At 34.9% G+C, this 24,021-nt stretch overlaps 1 protein-coding gene across 6 annotated transcripts in view; it reads left to right on the forward strand.

Moving 5' to 3' along the window:
* Positions 1–24,021, forward strand: part of Birc6 (baculoviral IAP repeat containing 6) — a 187,690-nt gene that overhangs the window by 77,646 nt on the left and 86,023 nt on the right. For 3 of the 6 annotated variants that reach the window (XM_041631170.1, XM_041631173.1, XM_041631175.1), the window contains 14 exons: positions 3,388–3,575; positions 4,314–4,637; positions 4,996–5,095; positions 7,372–7,586; positions 7,739–7,947; positions 8,378–8,724; positions 9,607–9,826; positions 10,369–10,502; positions 11,470–11,607; positions 13,652–13,779; positions 20,275–20,406; positions 21,518–21,733; positions 22,466–22,649; positions 22,949–23,104. In XM_041631170.1, the coding sequence (XP_041487104.1) occupies positions 3,388–3,575; positions 4,314–4,637; positions 4,996–5,095; positions 7,372–7,586; positions 7,739–7,947; positions 8,378–8,724; positions 9,607–9,826; positions 10,369–10,502; positions 11,470–11,607; positions 13,652–13,779; positions 20,275–20,406; positions 21,518–21,733; positions 22,466–22,649; positions 22,949–23,104 (2,691 nt within the window). The remainder of the gene's footprint in view (positions 1–3,387; positions 3,576–4,313; positions 4,638–4,995; positions 5,096–7,371; positions 7,587–7,738; positions 7,948–8,377; positions 8,725–9,606; positions 9,827–10,368; positions 10,503–11,469; positions 11,608–13,651; positions 13,780–20,274; positions 20,407–21,517; positions 21,734–22,465; positions 22,650–22,948; positions 23,105–24,021) is intronic. The other 3 variants (XM_041631171.1, XM_041631172.1, XM_041631174.1) reach the window with 2 other exon arrangements.

A 24,021-nucleotide genomic window follows, 5' to 3' on the forward strand; every position in this document is an offset into this window, starting at 1 on the left:
CAAGAGCTAGTTTCAGAACAGGCACCAAAGCTACACAGAGAAACCTTGTCTCAAAAAACAAACAAACAAACCAAAACAAAAAATCTGGATTAAGTTCCTAGTCCTGTCAAAGAAGCAGATTATAAAAAAATATCAATAGTATTAAAAAAAAAACTACCAACAATAGGAGAATTCAGTTTATAATCCTGGATTTGAATATGGAAAGGACAGTTTTAAAAGAATTTATCAGTTAATTTTAAGTATGTTTTCCTTCAAATTTTGCTTTGTACATTTTTATTGTGGAAATAAACAAAGTTTAGTTTATGTATGAAGATGACACTTCAGATTTAAAATACATATATATAAATGGAAGTTTTGGTAACGTCAAGATTGCTTTGTTTTCTTACACTGTAGTCTTTTCATAAAGCTTACAGAAAACTTTTAACATGGAAACCATGATCTTCTCCTGGAACCTGTCATAAGATTAGGAATCAATACTTTTAGTTTTAAGAAAATTTGCGTTTGAATCATTAATGTTTTGAAGACATTAAAAAATGTGAAAGTGGGCTGGAGAGATGGCTCAGTGGTTAAGAGCATTGCCTGCTCTTCCAAAGGTCCTGAGTTCAATTCCCGGCAACCACATGGTGGCTCACAACCATCTGTGGTCTGGTGCCCTCTTCTGGCCTGCAGACATACACACAGACAGAATATTGTATGCATAATAAATAAATAAATATTTTAAAGAAAAAAAAATAAAAAATGTGAAAGTATTGGGGTAATTGCGATAGCTCAGGGGGTAAAGAGCCCTGGCTGCTCCTGCAGAGGAGTACCCATGTTTGGTTTCCAGCACCTTCAGGGTGAGGAGTACCCATGTTTGGTTTCCAGCACCTTCAGGATGGTTCACAGCCACCTGTAACTTTAGTTCTGGGGTATCTGACATCACTTTAGCTTTCATTGGTACTCGCAACACTCATGGTATGTATACGCATATATTTAGGTAAAATACTCATACATATACAGATCAAGCTACAAAAAAACTTAAATATTATGTCTGAAAAATTATTCTTTGTATCTTTGGTTATCCCCTCTTGTGAAGCAAGCAATGGAATCATTTCTTTTTTCCCCCTTATAATAGGTAGTGTCTACATGTACTATGTTTATTTTTTGACATGCATAGCTTTTGTTATGTTCCCCACTTGTAGAAATTGATTGAGTACTGCTTCCTCACTTTAGATTCATTATCTATAAATGAGATTATAACACTATCTCATACACATAATAATACAGTAGTATTTTGCTTAATTAGCTCTACTGTTTTATTGATTTAGTGAGTTTAGATAAGATGCATGTTTATTTTGGCTCGGGTTCCATACCCAGTTCTTTACTGTGAGCTTAAATATTATGTCTGAAAAATTATTCTTTGTATCTTTGGTTATCCCCTCTTGTGAAGCTCTTAGCTCTTTACTGTGTCATTGTTTATCATCAGAGGATTGGAGTCATGACATTTACCTCATGTATCTAATAATCTGTTAAGTGTTGTAATTTATTATGGATTTCAGTTAGGCACAGGGCATGACACACTTTAATCCCATCACTCAGGTGGCAGAGACAGGTGGATCTCTGAGATGGAGGCTAGTGTGGTCTACAGAGCAGTCTCAGGACTTCTCAAGCTGCATAGAAATACTCTTGTTTTGAGAAAACCAAAGAATAAAAAAGAGCATCATTTAGAGATATATACAAAGTATACTGTCATTATAATAGTTACTTTTTTCCATTGAATCTTTTTAGTAAAGGCCTGTAATAATACAAATATTAACTGTATTAGACTGACCTTTTATATTATGTTAATGTGGTAGAATAAGTTATAAAATTAAGCTTTTACATCAGATTTTCAAAATGTATAAGTATTGAATGGAAAAAGTGTTCATTTATACTATATTGATGAGCTACATTGAAAAAGTCAAATTTTGCTTTTACTGGTGAGAATGTTTGTAAATAAGTAATTTGGGTTAGATTTGACTCTATAAAACATATTTTTCTCCGTTTGAAGTTCCAATGAGCTGGAAATAGAAAATAAGGTTGTATGTATATTCTCTTATAGCAAAATTAATAAAGCCAGGATTTAAAACATTCTCTTCAGTCTTTATCTCTTGTCTAGTCTACAGATCAAAATATGGAGATGAAGGTTGGGAGATGGTTCAGCATTTGAGAACAGCTGTTGCTTTTGTGAAGATTCAAGATTCAGTCTAGTATACATACATGTTGTCTTTATATCTGCTTCTGTAGACTCTATTGACCTCTGTAATACCAGGCACACACCTGGTGCACAGACATACATGCAGACCAAACAAGAAATATGTTTTGTTTAAAAGAGGAATTAAGCATCTTTCTTTTGTTTAATTAATATCCTTAAATTTTATTGTCATCCTTTTTTCCCTCCCTTCTTTCCTTTGTTCTCTCTCTCTCTCTCTCTTCCTACCTCCCCCTCCCCTCCCCTTCCTTCCTTCCTTCCTTCCTTCCTTCCTTCCATCCTTTCTTCCTTTCTTTCGATTTTTGAGACAGGTTTTCTCTAACTTTCCTGGCACTCACTCAGGCTACCTTGAACTCTTGGAGCTCTTCCTGCCGCTGCCTCTAGAATCCTGAGATTAAGGGCGTGCGTTACCATTGCCTGGCAAAATTTGACATGATTCTTGCAGCGAATCTCATTATGTTGCCCTGCTCTGTTTGAATCGGATTGTAGGTGTGTGTATCACACCCCACTAAGTAGGGTGTTTTTTCAAGACTAAGAGAGGGTTTTCAGTGTATAAGAAAACTAATGATACTGTTACATTTTATGTTCATGTTATATAAGATTATTTGATTATTTTGATCATGTGCAGATTTTTTCTGTACCAGAAATACTTGTGAACTTGTGAAAAATAAGTGACTCAAAAGTTTGATTTGGAATTTGTTCTAGGACCCTCTTAGAACTTGAGTATCAGTTTTAGTAACACCACATTGCAGTGTTCATATGTATATGGTGATAGTGGGGATTGTATTCAGTTCTCTGAGCCTTTTAGGCAAGTGTCCTGACACTGAATAAAATCTAAGCCTTTTATTTATTTATTTATGTTTTGTTTTTTTGTTTTTTCGAGACAGGGTTTCTCTGTAGCTTTCATGCCAGTCCTGGAACTAGCTCTGTAGACCAGGCTGGCCTCGAACTCAAAGAAATCCGCCTGCCTCTGCCTCCCGAGTGCTGGGATTAAAGGCATGTGCCACCACCGGCCTTTCTTATTTTTAAAGTTTAAATATAGTTTTAATTAAGTTTAATATAGCTTTAATGTCAAATTATGTACTTTCACCATGTACCTCTGTGAGACTTTTCTTCATCCTGGTGTCTTTGTTTGTTTTTCCCTTGTCTTATGCCAGTGAGTTCCTTCGGGGTTACTCCTGCAGTAGGTGGACTATCATCTGGGACAGTTGGGGAAGCCTCGACAGCCCTGAGTTCAGCAGCCCAGGTAGCTTTGCAGTCTCTCTCTCATGCAATGGCTTCAGCCGAGCAACAGCTACAGGTGCTGCAAGAGAAACAGCAGCAGCTTTTGAAGCTTCAGCAACAGGTTGGAGACTATTTGGCTCTTTGTTCATGCTGTCTCTAAACTTCAAAAGCTGAAAAGTACTGTAAAAATGACCATTATTTTCATAAAGGAAGTAGATTGTCCAATCTGAGTTAATCGTTTTCAACAAAAAATTGAGGTAAAGTCTTTGTGATATATTTGGATGTATTAAAGTTACATGAATGCATTTTATTTAATACATGATTAAGAGAAAATGATACTTTTTGTTCAGTTTTAAAGTTAATTTTATTTTATATTTAAACACTCCTGGAGAAACATTGTAAAGTTAATGGTTACTGTTTTCATGAAATAGTGAATGTAGGACATTATAAAGATCAATTACATTAAATTGATTCTAAGTATAACAACAATAATAACATGGTTTATAGATTTAACTCCTGACTAAGTGCAACCTGTACAAATTCCTCATGAGAAGTTATATCAGATAAATTATCACTGAATCCATTTTTGGTTCATTTATAGCATAACTTGGTTTTTTTCTTTACATTTAAGTGTTCTGCTTGGTTTTCATCTTTTGATCAAATTTTAGTTCCCTAATAAGACAGTATTTCAAGACATATCCTACTGAGGCAGTACTTCATGTGTTGTTAAGTCCAGTTTTATCTTTACATAACTAGAATTTAGTTATCTTGTCTAACTTTTTTATATAACTATAGAGTGTTCTTCACAATTTAGGTAGTCAGGATTCTTCTATAGGTGTTGCTTTTGTTTCTTTTACAGAAAGCAAAGCTGGAAGCCAAGTTGCACCAGACAACAGCTGCAGCAGCTGCAGCAGCATCAGCAGCATCAGCAGCAGGCCCTGTTCACAACTCTGTGCCTTCCAACCCTATCGCTGCCCCTGGATTTTTCATCCATCCATCTGATGTTATTCCACCTACTCCAAAAACAACACCACTTTTCATGACTCCACCTTTGACTCCCCCCAATGAAGCAGTTTCTGTTGTGATTAATGCTGAACTTGCACAGCTTTTTCCAGGCTCAGTCATTGATCCTCCAGCAGTGAATCTTGCTGCACATAACAAAAATTCCAACAAGTCTAGAATGGTAAATGATGTTTCAAATAAATGTTAGCTTACACAAATTCTTATATTTTTAAATAAATTCTATCTTTGGAAGCTAAATGTTTAAAATATCAACTAAGCACATCCGGCTTCCTCCCCTCCCCTCCCCTCCCCTCCCCTCCCCTCCTCTCCTTTTTCTCTCCTCCAAGACAGAGTATATCTGTAGCTTTGGGGCCTGTCCTGGAACTAGCTGTTGTAGACCAAGCTGGCTTTTTTTTTTTTTTTTTAAATTTGTCAAAATGTGTATCAGGAAGAGACTTCTTAGTTTAATGTCATGGTTATAAGGGTTTTTAGAGCAAGAATAGTATCAGTACAGTTAATTATATTGTTTTCTTTTTTAGAATCCACTTGGTTCTGGTCTGGCCCTTGCAATTTCTCATGCCTCACATTTTCTTCAGCCTCCACCTCATCAATCCATCATTATAGAACGAATGCATTCAGGTAATCTTTGCATTTCTAAAATTACTTTTCTTTCCTAGTCTTTTGGCCCTTTTATGATTTATAGTAAGTAAATCACATTTGCTGTCCAGTGTAGTTTACGAAGTATAAGAACCACAGAAGATACAAGTTGTATAGATTGGCTAATTCCATTGAAAAATGAAACCTTTCTATCTTGCTTATTGATATATGAATGATACAATTAGTCTGCTTAAACTGTAATTGTTAGTTACCATTATAATAAGCTGTGAGGCAATATTCCAAAACTAACATTTGTGCCATACAGTATTTCAGAAATCTGTGATCGGTGTGGGAGTATGCATATTTTCAAGTAAACTTTAGCTGCTTAAACTGTAATTGTTAGTTACCATTATAATAAGCTGTGAGGCAATATTCCAAAACTACATTTGTGCCATACAGTATTTCAGAAATCTGTGATCGGTGTGGGAGTATGCATATTTTCAAGTAAACTTTAGCTGCTTTTTATCTTTTAATTCTACTAACTTTTAGTTCTATATTGAAGCAGCTGCAAAATTTCTTTATGTTAGCAATTGAATCTTATTTGCTTTAGAAGAGAGAATTTAAAGCTTATAAAAGTCTCTTGGTATTTTTTACCCATTTAATTATTAATTGATAGCAGTATTGTTCCTGATAGCACGTAGAGAGAAAATTTGTTGCTCTGTATGTGAACAGTTATTTATACTGTAGTTTGGTTTTAACCCATGGACACAGTTAGATCCTACGAGCCCTGTGAGGAAGTGGACTATAATTTTATTTATTATTTGGGAAATTGGAAATTGCCTTTTTTTCTCCTAACACAGTTTTGTCAAAACCAGCACTATTCCTATACATTATTGTTTTTTTCTCTGCAGAGTATAGGTGGTAGAAATTGCTAACCTGCTTCTCATATCAATTTAATGAGAAAGAATTATGGTATTATTACTGATTTGAATTTCATTTCAGTAATGGCTTTTGTTTCTGTAGTGTATAAGACCAGAAATACAAATCTGTTCCCAAATTTCTGATATAGTTCTAACCTAGAAAGACAGTGTATTCATTCTGGAGCAGCTACTGGAATTCGCTGTATCTTCTGGAGGTCTTTCTTTCGGCAGATTTTTTTTTTTTTTGAGACAGGGTTTTTTTTTTGTGTGTGTGTGTGTGTGCAATAGCTTTGGGGCTGTCCTGGAATTGGAGGTAGCTCTCTAGATCTCTAGATGAGACTGGTCTAGAACTCACAGATATCTGCCTGACTCTACCTCCCGAGTACTGGGATTAAAGGTGTACACCACCATTGCCCATCTTCTTTAGGCTGTTTTTAAAGCTTTGTTTTTCATTTGTGAATGTGCAAGTATGTGTGTCAGCATGAATTTGTGAATGGATATGTATGTGTGCATGCATGACTGTCTTGTCTGTTTTTGTGCACAAGTACTCATGCCCATAGAGGCAAAGGAGTTGGATCTCCCTGGAACCAGAGTTAGATAGAATTGGTTGTGAGAAAGTAGTCTGATGTGGGTACTGGGATCAAATATGGCTCCTGAAAGAGCAGTATGTGCTCTTTTTAAATTGACAAGGCACATTTTATTTTTTGTTGTTTTCAAGACTGGGTTTTTCTGTGTAGCTTTGTCCTGTCCTGAATTTGTTCTGTAGACCAGTCCAGCTTTGAACTCACAGAAATCTACCTGCCTCTGCCTCCCAAGTGCTGGATTAAAGGTGTGTGCTCCCACTGCCGGCTGCTTTATAATTTTTAATATGAATTTTCATTATGAATTTTAGTATTGTTACTTTGTAATTTCATCTGTGCTTTACTACATATTAAACATCATATGTTAGACTCTTGCTCCAGATGTTAACAGGACTCTCACAAACGAAGTTACGTATGTATCTTGACATGGAAATTAAGACAAAAAGTCTTCAGTTTCTGAATAAAAGACAGATTGGTACTTTATACGTGTACCTTTGAATATATTCACTGATTTAATTGTTAAACTATAATGTTTGAAATAAATGTAAGGCTATATTTATATAGTTGACTGCTTTTGTATTAACAGTCTTAAAATTGTTGGTGTTAGGCCTTTAAAACTCTAGCAGATTTTTTGGTGAGGGATCAAATCTAGAGTCTTATATACTAAGCAATTAGAGAATTTATGAATAAGTTTTCTACTTATTTATAGTTTAATAACTTGATTTTTTAAAAACAATCTTTAATCTGTTTTTGAGTATATAATTTGGTTATTTTATCCTTTGTTTTGTGGATCACTTGCTTCTTTTTTCCTTCATAGGAGCAAGGAGATTTGTGACCCTGGATTTTGGGAGACCTATACTATTGACAGATGTACTTATTCCCACCTGTGGGGACTTGGCTTCCTTATCAATTGACATATGGACATTAGGAGAAGAAGTGGATGGAAGGCGTTTGGTAGTAGCAACTGATATAAGTACCCATTCACTAATTCTTCATGACTTAATACCACCACCTGTGTGCAGATTCATGAAGGTAAAGAACTTCATTAAAGTAAATGTGTATGTTTTCCGCTTTTCTTAGCATATGGCCAAATAAGCAAATCTGTATTTTTTGAAATACAAAGCTCAGATTTGTTAAAAATCATATCATATATGTGTATGATTATTTTCAACTCTTCATTTCAGATAACTGTTATTGGACGTTATGGAAGCACAAATGCCAGAGCAAAGATCCCTTTAGGATTTTACTATGGGCATACCTATATCTTGCCTTGGGAAAGTGAACTGAAGTTGATGCATGATCCTCTAAGAGGTGAAGGAGAATCTGCTAACCAGCCAGAAATTGACCAGCATTTAGCAATGATGGTTGCGTTGCAAGAAGATATACAGTGCAGGTTAGTAGAGAATAGCTCAGATATTATTAAATTATTTCTACCAAGGAATGTTTTCTTTATCTATATAGAAAAAAGCAAAAGGAGGATGAACGTATACGTTACAGCAGGATTGAAAGTATGAGAATATTCTTAGCTAATTGGTATCATTAATATTTGTGAACAGTAGTTTTGATGTTTTGTTTTCTTTAAGACAAGGTCTCTATTTCTAGTTCTGGGTTTACTAGTTGTGACTGTGTGGACCAGGCTGTCCTCTGGCCACAGATTGTTACCCACTTTTCCCTTTCGGTATGAAAATTTAAGGTGTTTTCCACAGTATCTGGCCCAGCAATAATTCGTCATAGTAGTTTTTAACATACCTTAAGAAATGTGTTTTTTAATGTGTAGATACAGAAGACTAAAGGAATCACTGTTAATTTATTTTTATTCATAGATATAACTTAGCCTGTCATCGTCTGGAAGCTCTTTTGCAGAGTATTGATCTTCCTCCTCTCAACAGTGCGAATAATGCACAGTACTTTTTGCGAAAACCAGACAAAGCAGTTGAGGAAGACAGTAGAGTTTTTTCTGCTTATCAAGATTGTATTCAGCTACAGCTTCAACTAAATCTGGCTCATAATGCAGTACAGAGGCTCAAAGTAGCCATAGGTGCCAGTCGGAAGACATTGAGCGAAACGTCAGTTCCAGAAGACTTGATTCAGACATCGTCCACAGAGCAGTTACGCACCATTGTCAGATACTTACTGGACACCTTGCTCAGCCTCCTTCACTCCTCCAATGGTTTGTATTTAGATACTTACTGGACACCTTGCTCAGCCTCCTTCACTCTTACAATGGTTTGTATTTAGCTCGGTGACTTAACGAGACTGGAAATAATTCGGTGTCTCTGTTTTATGTTTTAGATACATGCTATTAACTTTCTGAGATTTTTTCTTTTTAAATTGAGTTGTGGGTTGCTGGGAATTGAATAGATAGTTCATACATGTTAGGCAAGTGCTCTTTGTTGGCTTCTACTTTCTAGACATTTTTACTTTGACATCCTGTTTAATATATTTATGAAATTTCTGTAGATTTACACATTTCATTTTCTTCTTAAAGAGTTTTCTTGTTGTTAACCATGTAATGGATTAAACCTAGGGTTTGCCACATGGTTAATAAGTGTTTTTCCATGGACTTCATCGTCATTTCCTTTACTCTAATATTTCTTAAGAGAATTTTTATTAATTTCTTATGTGTGTTGTATTGCTGTTCATCAACATGTGAGTGGCAAAATATTAAGCATTGCATAAAAGTAGTATAGTGACCTAATAATACATTACTGTTTTTTAGTCATGAACTATGTTTGAGTCACTCATTCATGTTTTCGTTCTCCCTCTTAAGATACGTGATCTTTTTCTAATTTTTGCCTGCTTTATCTTGAAGGTACTTTGATAAACCTAACCACATAAACAATAAACAAAATTAATGTATGTGTTATCTCTTCTAAATATCTACTGCTAAATATTTTACAACTAAATTTTATGTAAATGGGGTATATAGTCACAAAGTAAATAGAATGCTATTGTCTACTAGTTGCTGGGGTAAGTGTATATAGGTGTACTGGTGTTGAACCAACACCATACATTTAGATAAGTCGTTTTATTTGTTTCTTTCTTATAACAGGGCATTCTGTTCCTGCAGTTTTGCAGAGTACCTTTCACGCCCAGGCCTGTGAAGAACTCTTTAAACACTTGTGCATCAGTGGCACTCCAAAGATACGGTTGCATACTGGTCTTCTCCTTGTTCAGCTGTGTGGTGGTGAGAGATGGTGGGGCCAGTTTCTTTCTAACGTTCTTCAGGAACTGTATAATTCAGAGCAGCTTCTCATCTTTCCGCAAGATAGGTGGGTTTCAGATATTGGTGTTTATTGTAAATGGTATTTACTTCTACATCATTAGAGTGTGAAATTTTTTACATGGATAGTAAATATGGGGAAAATATAAAATAGGTCTTCTCATGGTTTTGAAAATAAATGAAGGACATGAACTATAGTGTATATTATATAACATAATATATGCTACAGTTTGTTCATCCTCTTAGATTTTCTGAATCAATCTATGGGATTTTATAGGTCTGAGCATGAATTTTCTATAAGATCATGCTATGCCTTCTGTATTAAATGTGTTTTTTGAGGCTCTGGTAGAGTTTGTTCTTTGATAAGTGTCTGATTTCTTAGCTGTAGATTAGGAAATATAACCAATAACTAAAAAAGAACCTCATTTTACATCTTTTATCTTGATAGAAATCTTTCCTACTAACTCTGAAATTAGCTTTTAAGAACCCAACACTTTTTATAATTATCATGTGATCTATTTTTTTTTTTTAAAATTAAGCAGAACAGTTAAGTTGATACTGACTGGTCCTTTTCTTTGTATCTGTTTTTAGGGTCTTTATGTTACTATCCTGCATTGGTCAGCGATCACTTAGTAACAGTGGAGTATTGGAAAGCTTACTTAATCTCTTGGATAATTTATTGTCACCTCTTCAGCCAGAGTTAACCATGCACAGAAGGACAGAAGGTATTATATCAAGTGACTAGTTTGTAAAAAATATTTCTGATGTACTGCTTTACTAGTTATTGCAGCACATTTATTGGGATGTTGGCTTTTTAGAATGAACAGCTTTCTTGTGATTGACTGCCATATAGATTTTTGTTTGTTTTTAGTTTCTGGAAATAGGGTTTCTCTGTGTAACAGCCATGACTGTCCTGGAAACCCTCTCTGTAGACTAGGCTGCCTCCCAAGTGCTGGGATTAAAGGCTTGTACCACCACCATCCAGCCCATATAATTCTTTTCAATTTATTATTGAGGTTGTAAGTTTGGATGTTTTTTTTTTAAGTAAGTTAATTTGTTTATTTATTCGGGGGAGGAGAGAAAGAGTTTGTTTTTTGAGACAGGGTCTTACTTTGTTGCCCTGACTGGTGGCCTTGAACTCAGAGATCTTTCTTTCTCTAGCTGGGATTAAAGTTGTGCACCTTCCCATCCAGCTGGTTTTTTATTTGTTTTTTTATGGACAGGATTTTATTATGTAGATCTGTCTGTTCTGTCATCAGACTGTATGAACCTATAGACTTACACTTGCCTCTGCCTCCTAAATGATAAACTTTGCAATTTTTGTAATTTTTCTCTATACTATCATAATAAAAATCAAACCAAACATCCTTATATATTGAAGCATTAAAGCACATTCTTCTTCTGACCAATGATAGGTTTCATTTGAACATGAAATAAGTATAGAATATAATTTTTTACTATGAATTATAAGGTGTGGTATACATTTTATTTTAGTTTCTCATGCATCCTATACCTTGTTTTGTATCCTGTCCCTTATTGGATTAATTTTTCTACTGTTTGTCACCATGAATGTCTAGTTTAAGGTATATTTTATTATTTTGGTGTTTAGTGTGTTCTTGATTTATAAGATGTTTTCTCAGTTCTCCTTAGGACTCACATTTACTTCAATCTCTCCCTTTCGTTTCTTTGTAGGAGTCTTAGATATTCCCATGATCAGTTGGGTTGTTATGCTGGTGTCTAGGTTACTGGATTATGTGGCCACTGTTGAAGATGAAGCAGCAGCTGCAAAGAAACCTTTGAATGGTAAAGACAGGGAGAGGTTTCTGACAGGTACCAGAAGTTTATAATAATGTGTTGGTGGGGATTTTCAGTGACTCCGCATTTGTTCCTGATCTTGCTTTTGGCCTGGAGATACGAGATGTATGTAACTTATGTAAAATATGAGTTAATTTTCTTTAGGAATCTGTGAAAGATAGAATTTATATTTTGTGGATAAACTCCTTTGTCTGGATGTGAATTCTACTTAATACATCCATATATTTTACCCCCACATGTACTTTTTTACTATATAGTAACCTAAGTAGATGTGAATTTATGACAAGGGAATTTGTGGGGATTTAAAATTTTTTGTTTATATTTGAGGTCATGACCCCCCCATACCCCCACTCCGAGACTAGGTTTCTCTTTGTAGCAGCTTTGGCTGTCTTAGAACTTGCTTTGTAGACCAGATTGACCTCGAACACCCAGAGATCTGCCTTTCCCTGCTTCCTGAGTGCTGGGATTAAATGTGTGCACCACCAATGTATGGCCAAATTGCATTTTAATTGCGTATCTTTTTTCCATTGCCCCCCATTAAAATTTTATTTAATATAGCATGCCTTTTTTCATAATAGCCATATGTTTTAGTTCAGTTCTTTTAATTAGCTACAATTGTCTTTCATATTTATATTTGGAAATTCTTAAGGTTATCATTCATTTTTTAGTAGGTTTGGAGCACAAAATAGTTTACAAAATAAGGGGAAACCAAACATCCAAGATCAAGCAAATTATTGCATCTTTTATAATTAACAATGAGTTTGATAAAAGATTTGAGGCATCTGAACCTCGTGTATATACAGCAGAATAGAACTTATAAAAGTTCTGTCCATTGTAACATATTAATATCTCTGAGAAGGTGAAAGAATTCTCAGATGTAAGGATTTATTGTTTTATATAAAAAATGTGCATGTGTGTATGAATCAATCCATTTCCTCAGTTATAGGTTAAAGGAGTAAACAATAGCATTAAGTTAAATATAACTACAATTTAAATTTGGACACTGTAAGTTGTATTGTAAAGTCTTAATTTTCATTTTTATTGTTTAGTATTAGAGAGAAGTAATGGTGAGAGGACAATGCAGGGTTTGAAAAATTTGAACTAAGACTTTATTAATGAGTGGCAATAAATAGGAAAATATTTTAAAATTATGGATAAATAAATCAAAAAGGGTCTCTGAGTGATGGACTATAACTTTAGTTCCAGATATTGGGAGACAGAAGTATTGGGGTCTCAGAGCTATATACATAGTGAGAGTCTGTCTCAAAATACAACAACAAAAAAAAATCAGAGGTGAAGAAAGTGTGGTTTTAGGCAAGATTGAAGGAAAGAGCAATGCAGAATAGTGTGGACATGTTCTAAAACACAAAAATAAATGAAGTTATGCAGCCTGCCTTTTGAACTATTAAACCCATCTTAGCAGTCATTAATTCGATTAACTATTTTCAGTGCTTGTATGAAACTTTTTTTTAAAAAAAAAAAAACAAAAAAACAAACAAAAACAAAAACACAGGGTTTCTCTGTAGCTTTGAAATCTGTCCTGGAACTAGCTCTTGTAGACCAGGCTGACCTCGAACTCAGTGATCCACCTGCCTCTGCCTCCCAAGTGCTGAGATTAAAGGCATGTGCCACCACTGCCTGACAAACCTTTTATTATTTTCAGTATTTCTTATTTAGAACACGTCAGTGCTGTGTTGTTCAAAATCAGTCTTCTGTTTGTTTTTTTCAAAACAGAGACAAAATTTCTCTGTGTAGGTCTGACTCTCCTGGAACCTGCTTTGTAGATCAGGATGACCTTGTTCACACAGAAATGCCAGCCTCTGCCTCTGGAATGCTGTCAAAATGAATCTTAAGCATTTTGACAGGAAGTGTGTGGGCTGTTCAAGAAGAAATTGAATACAGACTTTTGTTGTCAGTTGTTTGTTTAGCCTCCAGAGAGCTGTCTTATTTTAAAAAGCTTTTCTTGGTTGATTTATTGTTATATTTTTGTTTTTCTTCCTATGGAAGTTACTTTGAGGTAATTTTTAACAGTTATTAAAAAAAAAGCTTTTCTTTCCAGGTAACCAGTGGAGTTTTATCAACAATAATCTGCACACACAGAGCTTAAGTAGATCGTCTAAGGGAGGCAGTAGCCTTGATAGATTATATTCTCGAAAAATCAGAAAGCAGCTTGTTCATCATAAGCAGGTAATGGTCATTAATGTTTTTGTTTTGAGACTGTCATTTGGGATCTCTGGCCTTAGAGAAGCTTGGGGCATGCTGCCCAGATTGTTGGCTGACCTTATTTGTGAACTGCCAAAAATACCTATAAGTTTTGATAGTCTTTAATCTTTCAGGTTCTTCATTACTACTCCTCAAGGGATTTGTTTGCCTGTTTATAGGGTTTCTTCACTTTTTTTCATTACTCTGGCTGTTTTTCTATGATGCCATTTACCCTGTATTTTTTCCTTACAGACCCAGTAACACTTTTTTCTTACATTCCTAGTGGCTTCCGTTGACCTTTAGTTGAAGTTGTCAGCTGCCACTCTAACTTTTAGATTTTAATTTTTAAATATTAAATAATATTGAATTTAAGTTTGTGGGTCTACCGTGCATTGTTTTCTCATCCAGGATTTTTGGGTGTGCTTTTTTAAAAGAATTTTTAAGTACATATTTTTAGTGTTTGCTTGGATAAATGGACATATTTTTCTGACGTTAGTTCATAATCACTTCCTCAGAGTTGGAATAACATACCTATGTACTAGGGCTCCCAGATCGTTCACATTCTTCATATCATTAATTTGTTCTGTTTTTCATAGGTAGTGTTATATTTTATTTCTTTTACTTTTGTATAATTTATGAATGCAATGATTCAGTAAAATATTGACAGTCAGGTGGTATGTAGTGTGTTTCTTTTTATGTCTCGTCTCTTTTTCTCAGATTTGTATTCTGTGACAAGAATTTCAGTACTTTGCTTATTTTTATGTGTATGAGTGTTTTGCCTGAATGTGTTTGTTTGGTAACCAAGGAGACCAAAAGAAGTATCAAATCTTTTGGAATTGGAATTCCATGTGGTTATGAGCTGCCATGTAGACGGATGTTTCCTGTCTCGAATGTTCAGTCCGAAATAACTGACTCAGAGCTTGAATATGAATTATAAATCCTTGGTTGATAGCTTAGGCTTGTTAGTAGCTAACTCTTATAATTAAATTAGCCCATAGTTTTTATCTATGTTTAGCCACATGACATGGTTCCTTTTCTCAGTATGGCATTCTCATCTTGCTTCTCTGGGTGTGCTGACAACTCTCTGACTCTTCCCATAATCCTTAGTTTGGGGATTGACCTGCCTATGCTTCCTGCCTGGCTACTGACCAGTCAGCGCTTTATTAAACCAATTTGAGTGACAAATTATTACAGTGTACAAAAGGATTATTCCACAGCACTGCTATGTGGGTGCTGGGAGCTGAACTCAGGTCCTGTCTATGCTAAACCAGCAAACTGTTGAGCTATCTTTCCCGCCATAGTACTTTTATATTTTTTATTGCTAACTATGATTGCATTCTTTATTCTGAAACCCATTTAACCATTTCCTGATGATTTGAAAGACTCATTTTTTTATTGATGCTTTGTAAAATATTAAAAGAAAGCACAAACACATATTCTCATTCCCGTCTCACTTTTGTGTTCGTTCACTTGTACATACACACTGTGATTTCATAGGTAATCATGTGTTAGAATTTGGTTCTATTGCATTATACCCCATGAACCTATGTGATTTTTTGTTTTAAGAATAAACAAGCTACATCATTCCTCCAGAGTCTACATGTACACATTATTTACCATGTTATTTTCATCTGAAGAATTGAGCTTATAGAAATGTCACCTTCTTTTGAGTCAGCAGGAAGTTAATATAATTTTTTTTAATTAATAATTTTTTTTTTTTTAAATTTCCTTCTTGGTGTGGTTTAGTAGCACAAGATGTTCTAGGTGCTTTGGTTGATTTCCAAAATGAAAATGTCTCTTCTCTCAAAAAAAGTTACTTCTCTCAAAGTATAAGCTATATCTTTGATTGCTAGAGTTTACCATATTGTATCTATTATTCTTTTTTGTGTATACTGTATATGTGCCTTTGAGGCAAGAAGGCATTAAATCACTTGGAACTGTTGTTGCTGGGAACTAAACTTGAGTCCTATGGAAGAGCAGTAAGCGATCTTAACCACTGAGCTATTTCTCCAGCCAATTTATTAATCTTTTTTAAAAAAAAGTTTCATTTTATTTTTGTGTATATGTGTCTGTTTTTTGTGAATGTGTTTCTTGTAAGTACAAGTGTCTATAGAGACCTAAAAGGCAGTTGATTCCCTGAAGGTGGAGTTTATAAGCCATCTGTTGTGGGTCCTAGGAACCGAACTTGGGTCTTCCGTAAGAACAGGATGTGATATTTTAACCCATTGAACCATCTTTCTAGTCCTGTAATCCTATTTCTAAAAAAAAAAAAAAAAAAAAAAAAAAAAAATCTCGGCCCGGACTAATGCATGGATCAGCAATTTGGAAGAGTACTTGCTGTTTTTGCAGAGGATCTTGGTTTGATTGGCACTCACACACGGTGCTTCAAATCCATCCATAACTCTAGTTACTAAATATACAACTCCCTTTTATGACTTATAACTGCCCCAGGCATATATGTAATGAAGCACTTTATATACATAAAAATAAAACTTGAAAAAATGCTGGGTTTAGGTGAACTGAGAATTAATTTGGGAATACCTAGATCTGGCATATGGAAAGCTTTTGATCCTGTATTTACCAGGTGTATTTGGCAAAAATCTGTTTATTTTTGTGTGTGTGTGTTTCCCCCCTCCTTCTTTTTCCTTCAGTTATGTTATGAGCTAAATTGATACTTTACACTCGGCAATGTGAATGCTTCCACTTTGTCCATTTCTTCTGAAGACTTGTTTAATTTTTTAGCCTTTTCTCTGCTGGTGCTAAATATTGGAATCTGGCATTTGCCTGTTAGGCAACTGTTCTCCCAGGCAAGCAGGGTCTCACTAAGTTATAGAGACTGAACTTAAACTTGTTAGTCCTTCTACCTCAGTTTCTCAAGTAGCTGGATTTACAAACCTATGCCACCATTGCCTATCTTCTATTTAAGACTTGTAGTTAATTATGTCACTTGCATTAACAGATTTAGCTATCATTTGAAGTTGCCATGTAAAACATGGTTACTGATTTACAAAATACTACCATTTAATTGTTCTTTATGAAGGTGAATGTTTGGTTGAATGTAGAGCACAGTGTTACTTGTGTTGCTCATAGCTGTATAGCTGTGCAACAGCCAGGACAGTGATAGTTGTGCTGTGATTTGCCAGGGAATGTTCATTGTGGGAAATAAATTCATGGTGATGGGGTAGCAGTTGCCAACATATTCACAAATAGTTTGGAAACAATATGTATTTCTATAAGAATTGTAATTAATTTAAAATAAATTTATATTTCTGTTTTTTCGTTATAATTATTATATATTTAGTTTTATACCTTTTGGGATCATTTTCTGAAACTATGAAAAAACTAATTCGTTTTGAATTATTCAGTTAATTATTTTATTGCATCTGTATTGCTATCTTAAGGACTCTTCAGTTATGAAAATAACACTCCAATGGATTTTTCTTAATACAATATGTTGTATTTTATTCTGAGTTCTTGACTTTTTCTTTTAGTTCTTGGTATTCTCTCTCTCTCTCTCTCTCTCTCTCTCTCTCATACACACACACACACCCTATTCATGTCTTTGTAAGTATATTTTTATTCAACATAACTTTCTGCATATGTGCATGGATAAATGGGGAAACTGGTCAACAGATAAACTCTTTATGAGTAGAAAGTGTTTTCTCACGTTGTTTTGCTTGTTCTTGTTACAGAGTGGGAACTGTGGGGTTTAGGGGTAAGGGAGATGGTCCAGGGGTCAGATGACAGTAGTTATAGAATCTTTTGTTCATTCAGAATTGGCTGTCATAGATAGCTGAACAGTAATTGTTAAGTTGATACATGAATACAGGAGAATGTATAAAGTGTGATTATATTTCATCATGTAATGCATATGTTAAGCTATAATTTTGCAAAATGTCTTCACTAAGGGATGATGGATAAAATTTTTAAAAATTTCCAGTAATTTTTTAAAACTGTAGTTGAATCAGTATTTACGTAGAAAATTTTGTAGGGCTAGTGAATGGCGCCGATGGGAAAACACTGCTGTGAAAGCAGGATGGCTTTGGTTCAGGGTGGGCGATTGACTCTACAGCATTGTCCTCTGACATCTAATGTATGCTGCACACACACAATAAAGAATATTTAGAGATGCTATTAAAAAATAGTAAGGAAGACATATTGAAACACATTAAAATATTTATTACTACACAGTGAAAACCCCATAAAATTGAAGCTAAGAGTTCTTTAGCAATAAAATTATTTTCTCCATGTATTTAAAATAAATATTTTTCAGCATTGAAAAAAAAAATCAGAGGGGGCTGGAGAGATGGCTCAGTGGTTAAGAGCATTGCCTGCTCTACCAAAGGTCCTGAGTTCAATTCCCAGCAACCACATGGTGGCTCACAACCATCTGTAAAGAGGTCTGGTGCCCTCTTCTGGCCTTCAGGCATACAGACAGAATATTGTATACATAATAAATAAATAAATAAATAAAGTAACTAAAAATATTAATAAAATGAAGGCGTAAGTCACAAACAATGCCACACCAATTTGGGGTTATGATTATTAGGGTGGTATTTATTTAAAGGGGAAAAAACTTACAGATCACTGTCCCAGGCAACAGCCCTCTACGCAACCAGGAAAGGAGTCTAGTCGCCAGCGGAGCAGGAAGTGAAGAGAGAGAGGAGAGGGAAGTGGCCACTTTTTTAAAGGGAGAGAGACCACGCCCCAATGGGCTGGTATCTCAGCGGTGATAGGCTGGAGGAATGGGAGGACCTCCCGCAACACCTCCCCCTTTTGTTTAAATAAGAGAGTACTAAACCTATTATGAAATTATATACAATAAGTACAAATATCCTATTCTAACTAGCTTAGGTCTTGTATAATAAATAACTTGGCCAAGTCATGAGAGAAAGTATCTACATTTATATAGTCTTCAACCCCATCAAAGATCTGAGAAGGGAAATAATGCTACCTGGGTAATTAGGAAGTTCAGTAAAACAACTTCCAAAACATGCAACAGATCACAGAGACAACTGGCTACCTGGGCAATCACCCAAAATCACGTTAGCAGCGTTGAAGCAACCAACATTGGCTAAGGCCTAACATAACTGACATACCATTTTCAAAGGCAAGCAACTTTTCAAAACTATCTTACCCTGTCTTGGCAGGATATGACAGCCCTGTTTTATCCATTGATGCATGCTCTGTATCTCTGTCAGTGGTTGAGGTATGGGCATTTCTTTGCCCAAAGGCCAGTTCTGCCAAAAAGAAAAGCTCCAGGTGGAGTGTCTTTGGTGCTCAACATTCTCTCGGGAATAGAGTGGTGTTGCCAGGAGCAATTGTGTCTCACTACTACAAAACTCTGAGTTAGATTAAAGGCCATTTTCTACAGCTCCTTGAAGAAGTTGAAGATTATCTATCTATACTGAGTATAATCTCTATATATCTAAAGAACCTGATTAGTCTAATTATAAATGACAAACTTAGATGACTATTAATCTATATAATTCTCAATATCTATCTAACTTAAAGACTAAGAAAATAAACTACTGTGAAACAAATGAGGACAATGACCTCCAAAAATAAACAATGTACAAATATACATTGCAGTAGGTAAATATATATCAATACACAATCATTATATAAGTATCTTAATCAGAGGTAGAAATGTACACTGCAATATGGTAAATATATACAATATATGTCAATACATAAAAAATGTTTTAAACAGAGGTAGAAACATGCATGCGTACAATAGTCGATATAATTTAACTTTGTATCAATATACAAGAATCTATACCAATATATTTGTCTAAAGACAGTAACTCACAATTACAAATCTATTATCCCATCATCCCTCTTTTTTTTTTTTTCAAAATGATCCCTGAGCTTATAAAATTCCTCCCCCAACCCTCAATCATATACTAATTATAATCAACCCCTAAATAATGTCCCTAAACCCAAGGGCAAACTTTACTGGGAGAGGGGACGTCGTTCGGACAATGAGGAATAATGAGAGCTCAAGAACAATCCCAGTGGGGTTCTTGGTCCTACTGCACGTACTGGCTTTGTGGGAGCCTAGGCAGTTTGGATGCTCACCTTAGGAGACCTGGATAGAGGTGGGCAGTCCTTGGGCTTCCCACAGGTCAGGGAACCTTGATTGCTCTTCGAGCAGATGAGGGAGGGGGACTTGATCGGGGGAGGGGGAGGGAAATGGGAAGCGGGTGCGGGGAGGAGACAAATCCTAAAGAAATAAATAAAAAAAGAAAAAAAATCAGATTCTATAAAGAAGTTTTCTTTCTCCCATGGGTAAGGAACTTAATAATTTTCAATGATATTTATAGAGATAATGGTTTCTTTAAAAAACATAATTTAAATTTTATTACAAGGTTATTCAGGGATTAGTTATTTGAATTGTGAATTCTGTAAGAAGTATAATTTATATTTTGTTCTTAATGTTGATATTTTTAAGATTAAGTTGTTGATTTGTGTTTTAAGCAACTTAACCTACTAAAGGCAAAACAGAAGGCTTTGGTGGAACAGATGGAAAAAGAAAAAATACAGAGTAACAAAGGCTCATCATATAAACTGCTAGTAGAGCAAGCAAAACTAAAGCAGGCAACTTCCAAGGTAAGAGTTATACTTCATAATGTAGTCACGTCTGTAATAATGATTTGTTATATGTTGTTTTTATAATAATGATTACATTGTTATCATTATTTTGTGTTTGTTTGTGTTTGTCCTTACTAAACGTCACAATACTCAGCTTTAATGTAGGGAATGTAATGTAGACTTCACTACCTAGTACAGACCTGAGTGGAGTGAGAGTTAGTTGGACATTGAGTAATTAATGTGCAGTCTTACTGGTTTGTCTTTTGACATAGACGGTTCAGTCTGTTTTCATGGCATAATAAAAAGGATTATACATACTGTCTCCATACCCTTTTAATGGCAAGTAATGTGAAAAATACTTGTTGGCATTTCTTTTTTCCTTCAGTTATGTTATTGGAAGATTTAGATTTGGAATCGAAGCTTCTTTGTATCCAGTGGTGCATCCATCTCAAAAACTGTCTTTTTTATATCAGAATTCCAGTGATTTTTTTAAAATATAATTAAAGAAACTTTTTTCTTATCATGGTGCTTGCCTATATTTTTTAATATAGAATATAAAATATAGAAGCAAAACCATTGTCTCAAAATAGAGAAAACAGGAACTTGTTTTCATTAATTATATTTACATAGCACCTAAATAGTGATTTTTCAACTTTTAAACTTTTTTGAATATTTTGAAATAATTTGAATCAATGTTTTGAAGTTCTTTATTTTTACCCATTTTTTTATAAATGATTCCTTGTGTGTTTTGGTAGTACTTCTTTTAAATACTGCATTTTATCTATTTTGTTGTATATTAATGTACTTTAAATAGAATATGATTTATGGCAGTCTTATATATAGCTTTTAATAATCTTAATTTTTAACCAGGCATGATGGTTCATATTTATAATCCCAACGTTTGGGATGTAAAGGCAGAAAGATCAGAGGTTCAAGATCATTTAGGATTTAGGCTGGGCAACAAGAGACAGCTGTTTTAGACAAGACACTTTCTACCATTATTTTTCTTTGAAATTCATGGCACATATATGGTTTTTAAATAGAAAAATTTTCCATCTTGCAGACGCATATACTGAGAGGTTTCCATTAAGTAGATAGTGCTCTGAATCATGTAAATTTTTTTATGTAGCATTTTAAGGATTTGATTCGCTTACGCCGGACAGCAGAGTGGTCTCGTTCTAATTTAGACACTGAAGTTACAACAACAAAAGAAAGCCCTGAGATAGAACCTCTTCCATTTACTCTGGCCCATGAACGCTGTATCTCAGTAGTGCAAAAGCTTGTCCTGTTTCTCCTCTCCATGGATTTCACATGCCATGCAGACCTCTTATTATTTGTCTGTAAGGTAAGTAAGTTATGATACAGTTTTTGGTTGATACTAAGAAAAAGAGTAATCCTTCCTTCCTTCCCTCCTTTCTTTTCTTGCTTTGTGTTTATTTTCCTTATCTTATTGTGCCTTGGAAGATTTTAAAAAATACTTTTTACCCAGTTCCTGAGAAAATCAGATGCAGTTTTTTATTTGGTTAAAACTTGAGGGTTTGACTGGGATGCAAGACATGGTGTTCCATGTCTTGCATCCCTGCACTTTGGAGGCAGCAGCAGACAGATCTCTGAGTTTGAGGCCAACTTTGTCTACAGAGCTAGTTCTAGGATAGCCAAAGCTACACAAAAAACCCTGGCCTAAAAATCCAAAAAAATCAAAGCTTGAGGATTTGAAATGTAGATAATTTGGTTGTGCCTATCTTTAATCTTGTATTAATTCATAGAGGAAATAAATAAACATTAAAGAAATTACTAAATGACTTTGAATGCAATGACTCCTTTCCTGCAATGAATTTATTCATTGTTTATTTGTAAGTATTTATGTAGATTTAAAACCAGTTATAAAATCTGGTCTTTGTGGCTCATGCCTAATTTAATCCCAGCCAAATACAGTGTTTAATCCACAATGTTTGTTTCTATTTCATTTTAAATAAGTTGATAAAAATCATCCACTTTGATAACTGTCTTGTTAGTGTTTTTGTTTTTGTTTTAATTTAACTGGTATGTAAACATTTGATTTTATGTTGTGTTTCAGGTTCTTGCACGCATTGCAAATGCGACAAGGCCAACTATTCATCTGTGTGAAATTGTGAATGAGCCACAGCTGGAAAGACTGCTATTGCTTCTGGTTGGAACTGACTTCAATAGAGGAGACATCTCTTGGGGTGGTGCTTGGGCTCAGTATTCGTTAACCTGTATGCTGCAGGATATTTTAGCAGGTTTGTCAGGATGAATTTTTCCTGTGGTGTGTCAGAATTAGCTTATCATTATGTAAAGGAAATGGTAAGAGGTTTCCTAAACGTATAAATGTTACAGTGGAAACCATTTAAATTACTGTTGAAAAGTGATTAGAATACATTGTTAGGGAAGCCCCGGTTTCATTATTTCCACCGATGTTTGCTGCTTACTGTTCTTCTATGACCTTAGGAAACTGCTCTGTTAGCTTCTTCACTGTTACAGAAGGGTAATAAAAACGTATAAATTATTAAAGTGGTTAGGTCTGTCTCCTCCAATACAGGAGAATTGTTGGCTCCGGTAGCTGCAGAAGCAATGGAAGAAGGCACGGTGAGTGAAGATGTAGGTGCAACAGCTGGTGACTCTGATGACTCCCTTCAGCAGTCTTCTGTTCAATTGCTGGAAACCATAGATGAACCTTTGACACATGATATAGCAGGTGAAATTTTAAAATTACATTCAAAATAGCCCTTCTGCCTTTTAAGTGAAAATAGGTATCCAGTTCCAGTTAATAACATATGAAATTACATTTTATGTTTTTCTGTTAGGACTTTGAGAAACAGGACTTTTTAAAAAAATTATTTATTATTTTTTGGTGGGGAGACAGGGTTTCTTTGAATGGCCTTGCCTATCCTAGAGCTAGTTCTGTCTACCAGGATGTCCTCGAACACAGGCATACCTATGTCTCCAGAGTGCTGGGATTAAAGGCATGTAACACCATACCATCATTTCATAATATTTTAAGTATGTATGTATGTATTTATTTATTTATTTAGGTTTTCAAGACAGGGTTTCTTTGTAGCTTTGGAGTCTGTCCTGGAACTAGCTCTTGGAGCACAGGCTGGCCTCGAACTCACAGAGATCCCCCTGCCTCTGCCTCCCGAGTGCTGGGATTAAAGGTGTGTGCTAACACCACCCAGTCTAAGCATTTTAATTTAGTAAAATTTATATATTGCTTTCATTTTATGACATTGTAAGTATTTTCATTTATTATCTTAGTTTCTTTTCTGTTGCTGTGAAAAAACCAATACCCAGACTAAAACAATTTAAGAAGAAATGATTTGGGGCTGGAGTTGGCTCAATAGTTAGGAGCACTTATTTGGGTCCCATCACATACACATACATTTGCACACGTATGTTTAACATCCTGCTATCACTTTCAACTTGAGTCCTAGGTTCCTCTATACAGCAATCGTTTTAGCTGATTCTCTCTTCATGTGGAAAGACTTCGTTGCATACAATTCATGTTTGTTGCCAAGAGGCTTGTTGTGTACCTACTTAAAGATTAGGGCCTTTACCGTCAGTACACTCTTTTAGCTTATCATGTTATAGTTTGCTTAATTACCATGCACCTCT

This window comes from Microtus oregoni, unplaced genomic scaffold (genome assembly GCF_018167655.1).
Source record: "Microtus oregoni isolate MIOR12 unplaced genomic scaffold, Mior012 000036F_ref0000092, whole genome shotgun sequence".
Classification (NCBI taxonomy): Eukaryota; Metazoa; Chordata; class Mammalia; order Rodentia; family Cricetidae; genus Microtus; species Microtus oregoni.